The sequence below is a fragment of the Trichechus manatus genome, unplaced genomic scaffold, assembly GCF_000243295.1.
Source record: "Trichechus manatus latirostris isolate Lorelei unplaced genomic scaffold, TriManLat1.0 scaffold00240, whole genome shotgun sequence".
Taxonomy (NCBI): Eukaryota; Metazoa; Chordata; class Mammalia; order Sirenia; family Trichechidae; genus Trichechus; species Trichechus manatus.
The window spans coordinates 3,079,788-3,089,077 of record NW_004444176.1 but is presented as its reverse complement, the minus strand read 5'-3'; the positions used below and the strand labels follow the sequence as shown (position 1 = coordinate 3,089,077).

Sequence of the window (9,290 nt, the reverse complement as noted above, 5' to 3'; positions counted from 1 at the left end):
TTACTGACAGATGTACGTTGTTAGTGCACAAAACAATCGGATCTTAGATATTTTTACTATTGTTGTAAATGTGACATGTCAGATAATGAGACAGTCAATAAGTGAGGAGAAGATGTAGCAAGGAAATCAGTAATGAATGTAGTGAGTTGAATGAGCCAGAGAATAATAAGAGATGCTGTAGCTCACCCAGAACTAAGGTATCCATGAATTAGTGACATTATTCATTTTATATCATTTCCAGTAAAAAAAAGTTTAACATTATCATTACTTACCATTAATGTTAGTAGTTTTTAAATATTATTTTTTATTTTTTACAAAATTTGAAGATTTTCTGGTCATGTATAGCTAAACTGAAATGTGCCTTTATTATTGATATCCCTTTTTTTGTACTCTGACCTTTTTATCTTTTGAAAATTATCATGTAACCTGTACTATTTCTATCAAATGATTTAGTGAAAACAGAAATATTAGTGCCTTTAAGATACTATACTTACATAGCGCTCAATAAATTATGATAATAGAAAGTAAATGCCTTCATTAAAAATTCATATCATCTTTTTCTTCATTTTGGACTCAGAAAAGTTTTTCTACTAGAGAAACAAAAAACGTTAGACATGAGTTTGTATTCTGATACTCTGATTAATTATTTTATTCTTCTATTAAAAACTAGCCATTCCACTAACTTCATTGCTGCATTTAAGTGCGCAATAGGGTCCTTGCATATGCTTCTATTTGTGGACTTGTGTGTGGCCGGTTTGACATATATGCTTTCACTAGCATGTATTAAAGAATACGTGAATAAGTCAAATGCCATTAAAAAGCTTTTGAAAAGCAAACCATGAATATTCTTACGTTCCCCTGAGCAATTATCATGTATGTATTACATTTCAAAATATAATGTTTTCTTTTTATAGACCATAGACTTTTGAGGAGGTAAGTGTATCACCTTAGGAATTAAGTGCATTGAAGGCCATGAAGTATGAGCCATTGCACAGAGAATACACAAGGGGATAAACTGGGTTGTTGTGGATTCTTCAATATTAAAAATTTAAGCCTAGAGACAATTTTGCCTTCTCAACAACCTTCTTGAATGCACTCTTGACATCCTTGTTCCTCAGGCTGTAGACCAGAGGGTTCAGCATGTGGATTATCATGGTGTAGAACACGGATGCCATTTTGTCTGTGTCCATGGAATGACTGGAAGTTGGCTGTAAGTACATGAAGATGGTTGTCCCATAGAAGATGGAAACAGTGGTAAGGTGGGATGCACAGGTGGAAAAGGCCTTCTTTCGTCCCTCAGCTGAGTGCATTCGCAGGCTAGCAATAAAAATGAACAGGTAAGAGTTCAAGATAACCAAGAGAGTGAAAAAGATAGTGCCACCTGCCAAACTGAAGAGCACAGTCTCATTAGTGTAAATATCAGAACAAGAGAGAGCCAGCAGTGGGAGGAGGTCACAGAAGAAGTGATTAATCACATTGGAATTACAGAAGGAGAGGTGGAAAGTCAAGGCAACATGGATGGAGGTTTGCAAGAGTCCACAGATGTAGGAGCCGGTGACCAGTAGAGCACACACAGTACTTGTCATGGTGGTGGTGTAATGCAGGGGCTTACACACGGCTACATGGCGGTCAAAGGCCATCGAGGCCAGGAGGAAATCTTCAGTAGTGGCAAAGGCTGCAAAGAAGAACATCTGGGCGGCACATGCATTGTAGGAGATGAGCTTATCTCCCGTGAGTAACCCTCCCAACACCTTGGGAGTGACTGCTGAGGCATAAACACAGTCCACCAGGGAGAGGTTACTGAGGAAAAGGTACATGGGGGTGTGGAGATGAGAGTCTAACAGAATCAACATGATCATCCCCAGGTTCCCAACCAGAGTGATGAAGTAAATGAGAGTGAAGATTAAAAATAAAGGGACCTGCAGCTGTAGGGCATCTGTCAGCCCCACAAGAATGAATTCTGTCACCTCTGAGATGTTCTCCATCAAAGTCATTGGTGAATCATCACGTGAGGCATCTATGGCAAGATGAGAAAACATAAGATAATGGTATTTGAGCACTACCATGAGAATGAAGTACAGCCAGAGTCTCTTGCTCACATCCACTAGCTTCCTGTTCCCAGCAGGATCCTGTGTGCAAGAAGCGGGACTGAATTCTGGGCAGGTTTGTGGTGAGTGAGGTCATATATTTTGGAAGTGGCACGGAAAGGCTCGAGAATGTCTCTGCTGACCATGGTTGTTGCAGAGATCCAGATTATGACTTTGGGAGCACATTCCACCTTGTTTGGTGTATGACATACTTGGCAGTACATACTATTCTACACCAGAAGGACTCTTTTTCACTACTTGTCATGTCTTGCAAGCATGCTTATCCATTGATATATTGTATTTCTTGTTGATATATAGAAAGCTTAATCTACAGGAAGTAAAATATAGGAAACATTTGGCCAGTCACTGGTATAACGCTGACAAGCCCTGTCAAACACATTTCCCATCTATTAGAGCCCCTCATCACTTTGTGCATGATTCTCTCTAATCCATGAGGGCTATTAATTGGGTGCTTCAGTTCAACCATTGAGCCCTGAAGGAAATTGTGCAATCTCTTGCACATCCTTAGTGGTGTGTTGGCCTTTCTCAGTAACTCTCAAACTAAATGAGCAGCTTTGCAATAGCTAGAAGCAAAATTTTTGGTATTTTCTGTCCGCATCAAATCTTTATTTTTCTCATAGGCTGATATTTTCCATCTCTCAGCATCACCTATGCTGTATTGTGAATAGGGAGAGCAGAGACAGAAGAGATGCTATTATACTCTCCTAGACATTAGCATGAGGTAGGAGTCTCTGGGTGGTACATGCTGTTAATATGCTTGGCTGCTAACTGAAAGGTTGGAGATTCAAGTCCACCCAGAGGCACCTCAGAAGAAAGGCCTGGAGATCTACTTTTGAAAAATCAACCATTGAAAATCCTATGGGGCACAAGTCTACTCTGACACACATGAGGTTGCCATAAATCAAAGTTGACTCATTGACAACTGGTTTTTTAGAGGCTATGTGTCCCCAACCAAGCTGCAGACCTCCTGCCATGTCACAACATGTATCTGTTGTGCTCACCTCCAGGGGCCACTCAGTTGACAGACTATTGTGTCTGTAGTGATTATAACATGAGAGGCCATCTCAACACAAAAGTCACTCCTCGTTCTTGAATGCTGAATCTTTCATTTCTCCTTGAGTAACAATCCTTCACATTTCAAGGCAAGATACATTTAAGGATAGCCTTGTGGGAAAAACCTATATACAAATAGGTATGTTAATCATAATATAGTGCCACGGTAGAGATATGTCCAGGGTACTTCGAGCAGAAAGGATGCACTTTTAGCCCAATTTAGGGGCACAGGAGGACATTTTGGAAATGATAACTTCTGAGCTATGGCTTGGAAACTGAAGAAATAATAATGATGATTAGTTATTATAATAGTAAAGACTTTATAAAGCACTTACTATGTGCTGGGAAACTGTTCTAAGTTGTTCACATAGATTAACTAATAAATACATTTAGCAACTGTCAGGCAGGTACTATGATTATCTCCATTTTGTTTAGAAGGGAACTGAAGTTTGAAGAGGTAAATTACTTCCTCAAGTAATAAAGCTGTTGGTGGAACTGGGATTTGAACCCAAGAAGTAAGTCTAAAATCCATAATCTTAAACAATCATCTCAAAATAATGGGTCAAGGAAATTACCCTTTCTGTGTTTCCTCATTTTTCAAATAGGAATGATAGCAGTTTCAACCTTTAATTTGAATGAAAGCATTACTCAATAGCAAATACTCAATAGTTTATTATTATTACAGAGTAGAACTTCCCCATAAGGTTTCCAAGGAGCAGTTGGTGTATTCGAACTGCTGACTTTTCGGTTAGCAGTGAAAACGCTTAATCAATGCACCACCAGGGCCCGGAGTATAATACAAGGATGTACTTTTTCCAATTGTGCAAATAAGTGTCACTCACTGATCAACAACTTAGGTGAAATATGGCCTTAGGAATATCATGTTCATACCTTGAATCTCAGTTTCATTCTCTGTGAAATATCAAGTTCATGTAATACCTGAGTACCTACTTCACAAGGTGGTAAAGATTAAATTAAGTTATTGGAAGATATAAAAGATATAAGAATCCTACTAACACGATGCCTGGCATACAGAATGTATTCAGTATTAGCTCCCTTTCTCTTTTTCTTGTTTTCCTCCTAGGTGAATTTGCAAACATGTCATCTCTGAGCCAGGACTGTGTATTACAAAATGAATATCATAATTCCTGATATTTTAATGGGGGTGGAGACAGAGAGTTCTTTAAACCATTCCCCCAAATGTGATAAGTGCTATCATAAAATTATCTCTAAAGTGTTATGATATCATCATGGGAGTGCCAAGAATTTGCGAGAACACAGTACTGACCATGAAGTTAACTTCCTTGTTTATCCATTGTTAGAGGTCTATGCTTGTTAGTATTTCCAGATTGGGTCCAAACACGTAAACGTGTGTCTGTTTACATTTCCTTTAAAAAAAGTTAATTACTGTATCACGCTGATTCACCAAGAGTGGTCAATATATTGACCAACTTCTTTATCTGTACTTCTACATGTAAAGAGACACAAAAAGGCTCCTTTAAATCCAGGAATTCAGAGATGTAGAGATGAGGTCAGGAGAGCACTGCAAAACACGGGACCAATTTTCCTCCTAATTCTATTGATAACAGCTGGATATGGGCCTGCCTTATATCTGATGTCTTTAACTCACAAAATGAAATACTTTCTCCAACTCCTTAATGGGGTGCTATCAGACTCTGATGTGATAATGAATATGAAAGTTTTTTGAAAAGCATAAAACAATAACAATTTTTTAAATCAGGCAATTTGAGCCATCCCGTCTTGGTTACTCCAGGATTTTCATCCAGTAAATTTGAAAGTAACTTTAATGTTACCAAAGAAAATGGCTCAAAAATTGAGGTGCCCAAATAGATGTTGTCAGCATTATAACTTCTGAAATTCAGAAAGGGAGTTATGATATTTGCCCTACTACTCTTATAAAAAAAAGAATAAAAAAACCCAACCCCCTTGCCATTGAGACCATTCCTATGCCTAGCGACCCTATAGGACAGAGTAGAACTGCCCAATAGGGTTTCCAATGAGCAGCTGGTGGATTTGAGCTGCCAACCTTTTGGTTAGCAGCTGAACTCTTAATCACTGCACCACCAGGACACCACTACTCTTATAGCACATTCTGCATTGAATGCAATTAGGAGACATTGTCTTCCTGTCTTTGATTAAAATCTCCTTTCACTTCAACCATTTATATGAGGACATGTGATAGCAACGAGCAGGTAAATCTGGGTGAAAGAGCAGCGTGTCAGAGTGGAAAGAGTAATGGACTAGGAGTGAGGGGACGACAAACTAACAGGGTGTCCTTGGTCTAGCCACTTCACTTTATTTTCCTCATTTGTAAAATAAAATCATGTGCTCTTCTAGAATCCCTTTGAACTCTAATTTGCTATGATTTTATATTTTCCTAATACTTATTTCCTAGGAATTGAGCAATGAAGTCCCAAAGGTGTGGGTACAGAACACCTTAATACCTGGGTCGTTGGCCTGAAGTCCACATCCAGGAAAGCATCATGCTGGGGAAACTCCTTCTCTACTTCTGGAGTTCTAGGTTGTGCAGCAGAATCTGGGCTTGTGCTCTTGCAAATATCAAGGCAGAGACAGCGACCTGCTTACCCAAGTCTCCAGGGAAACATTTGGTGTCAAGTGGGTGGATATCTCAGGAGGCTCCTGATCCCAGGCTGGCCTTCCTAACCTGTCCTCAGCTGGAGCTAGCAGAGACTAATGTTTACATTTTGGCTGGGAATGCATATGAAGACACAAAGGAATGGAAGTTTAGAGGAAAGAGCCTCCAATAGTCACGTGAGCAGCCACAGCCAACTTTTGTACTAAAAATAAAAATTTCACTGAAATCTATGGCTTAGGTGACATCAAGAGCTCACGTAAGCTTTTTTGTATCTAGTTCTTTCTCACAGGCTGATAAGGTCTTTCCAGAATGACAATCTTTCTAATTTAATTATTTATTTACAAAATACCAGCTGACTTACTGCTGTATGGATACTTTTTTCTTTTCTTTTTTCCAACTAAGGTGATGAATCCATTCTTTCTTCTGCACAGTCCCTCTGACTGCTAAATTAATCCTCCATAACTATCATTTCCTTAGAAGAGAATTATCATCCTTTTATTTTTTTTAAATGTTATCATTCTTACTGTTTGAAATACACACAGCAAAACATACACGAATTCAACAATTTCTACATGTACAATTCGGTGATTGATTACATTCTTCAAGTTGTACAACCATTCTCACACTGTTTTCTGAATTATTCCTTCACTGTTAACATAAACTCACTGTACCCTAAGCTTCCTTATCTAACCTTTCGAGTTACTGTTGTCAACGTGATCCCATATAGATAGTTCTTTAAAAGAGGCAATGTTCAAAGTAGACATTCGTTACTAATTAAGCTAAGTATCGTTTGGCTTAAAGAAGACTTAGGGGATATTTTTGGTTTATGGTTTGAGGTTTAAAAATTATCTCAGGGCAGTAGTTCTTGGGGTTCATCCAGCCTCAATGAATCCATATAGTTTGGATCTTACGAGAAGTTGAATTTCTGTTTCACATTTCTCTGTATTTTGATCAAAATTCTATAGAGTCTTTGATCTAAACATTCAGTAATGGTAGCTGGGTATTATCAAGTTCTTCCGGTCACTCCTTTTCCAATTCAGGCATGAGTCAAGTATCAAAGTTTGAGTGGAGTGATCAGGTGGCCTGGTTTCTAATCCCAGTTATGTCATCTGTTGCAATGTAACCCTGGTCAAATTATTTAATCTCTCCAGTACATCACTTAATAAAAAACTGAGGTAATAATATTCCATATCTTTCATAGGATAGTCATAAGATTAAATTAAATGCCATATATGTACAGTCGAGCATGATGTCTAGCACATTACAAGAGATCAATAAAATTTTAGATAAAAGGTTGGCAGTTCAAACCCATTGACACCGTGGAAGAAAGGCCTGGTGATCTCCTTCTGTAAAGATTACAACCAAGAAAACCCTGTGGAGAAAACCCTTCTCCATAACCAGGTGTTGGAATCAACTTGACATCAACGAGTATTGCTATTTATTTTATTGTGCTTTAGGTGAAAGTTTACAGCTCAAGTTAGTTTATCATTCAAAAATTTATATGCATATTGTTTTGTGATATTGGTTGCAATCCTCTCAATGTGGAAATTATCGAACAATATCATTAATATCACATGCAAGTAAAATTTTGTTGAAGATTATTCAAAAGTGGCTGCAGCAGTACAGCAACAGGGAATTGACAGAAATTCAAGCTGAATTCAGGTAACTTGGAATCAGGGATACTGTTGCTGATGTCATATGGATCCTGGCTGAAAGCAGAGAATATCAGAAAGATGTTTACCTGTGTTTTATTGACTATGCAAATGCATTCGACTGTGTGGATCATAACACATTATGGATAATATTGCGAAGAATGGGAATTCCAGAATACTTAATTGTGCTCCTGAGGAAGCTGTACATAGATCAAGAGGCAGTCATTGGAACAGAACAAGGGGATACTGCGTGGTTTAGAGTCAGGAAAGGTATCCGTCAGGGTTGCATCATTTCACCATACTTTTTCAATCTGTATGCTGAGAAAAAAATCTGAGAAGCTGGACTATATGAAGAAGAATGGAAAATCAGGATTGGAGGAAGACTCATTAACAATCTGCGATATGCAGTTGACACAACCTTGCTTGTTGAAAGTCAAGAGTACTTGAAGCACTTACTGATGACGATCAAAGACTACAGCCTTAAGTATGGATTACACCTCAACATAAAGAAAAGAAAAATTCTCACAAATGGACCAATAAGAAACATCGTGATAAACTGAGAAAAGATTGAAGTTGTCAAGGATTTCATTTTATTTGGATCCACAGTCAACACCCATGGAAGCAGCCATCAAGAAATCAAAGCCACATTGCTGTGGCAAATCTGCTGCAAAAGACCTCCCTAAAGTGTTAAAAAGCAAAGATGTCACCTTGACTAAGGTGCACCTGACCCAAGGCATGGTGTTTTCCATCACCTCATATGCACTCAAAAGCTGGGTAATGAATAAAGTAGACCGAAGAAGAATCAACACCTTTGAATTACGATGTTGGTGAAGAATATTGACTATACCATAGATTGCCAAAAGAAAGAACAAATCTGTTTTGGAAGAAGTACAGCCAGAATATTCCTTAGAAGCGAGGATGGTAAAACTTTGTCTCTCATGCTTTGCACATGTTATCAGCAGGGACCCTGGAGAAGGACATCATGCTTGGTAAAGTAGAAGGTCAGTGAAAAAGTGGAAGACCCTCAACGAGATGGATTGACACAGTGGCTGTAAAAATGGGCTCAAGCATTACAATGATCATGAGGAAGGCACAGGATGAGGCAGTGTTTCGTTCTGTTGTACATAGACTAGCTATGAGTTGGAACCGACTTGACGGCACCTAACAACCTGTCCATTCTTCCCTTCTCGTCTTGCTTTTGGGCAGGAGTTGACCATTTGGTCTCGTATATTTGACTGAACTAAGAAGCACATTCCTCCTGTGTTACTGTTTGTTTTACACCTGTTAAAAACCAAACCTGTTGCCATCGAATCGATTCCTACTCATAGCGACCCTTTAGGATAGAGTAGAATTCCCTCATAGGGTTTCCAATGAGTGGCTGGTGCATTTGAACTGTCGAGCTTTTGGTTAGCAGCCAAGCTCTTAACCGCCACATCACCTGGGCTCCATTTGTTTTATAGGTCTGTCTAATCTTTGTCTGAAAAGTGGGCTTCAGGAGTGGTTTCAGTTTTGAGTTAGCAGAGTGTCCTGGGGCCATAGTCCCAGGGTTCCTTCAGTCTCCGTCAGACCAGTAAGTCTGTTCTTTTTTTGTGAATTTGAATTTTTTCCTACATTTTTCTTCCTCTGTGTCCAGGAGTCTCTGTTGTGATACCTATTTTTTTTTCTAATTGTACTTCAGGTGAAGGCTTACAGAACAAATAGTTTCTCATGAAACAGTAGTACACATGTTGTTTTATGACATTGGTTACAACCCCACAACATGTCAACCCTCTAACTTCTCAACTTTTTTTTGGTGAAAATACACATAGCCAAAGATACACCATTTCAAAAATTTCTACATGCACAGTTCAGTGACATTGA

The 9,290-nt window shown here is 38.7% G+C and overlaps 1 protein-coding gene across 1 annotated transcript; it reads right to left on the bottom strand.

Moving 5' to 3' along the window:
* Positions 1-1,040: 1,040 nt before the first annotated feature.
* On the bottom strand, positions 1,041-2,066 carry LOC101353531 (olfactory receptor 5B12-like). Its single transcript, XM_004389349.3, has one exon. The coding sequence runs from the start codon at positions 2,064-2,066 to the stop codon at positions 1,041-1,043; it is 1,026 nt and encodes a 341-aa protein (XP_004389406.3).
* Between the last annotated feature and the right edge of the window lie 7,224 nt (positions 2,067-9,290).

What these genes read in the sequence shown, in the direction of transcription:
- LOC101353531 (XM_004389349.3), bottom strand. Translation starts at nt 2,066, where the DNA reads ATGGTAGTGCTCAAATACCATTATCTTATGTTTTCTCATCTTGCCATA.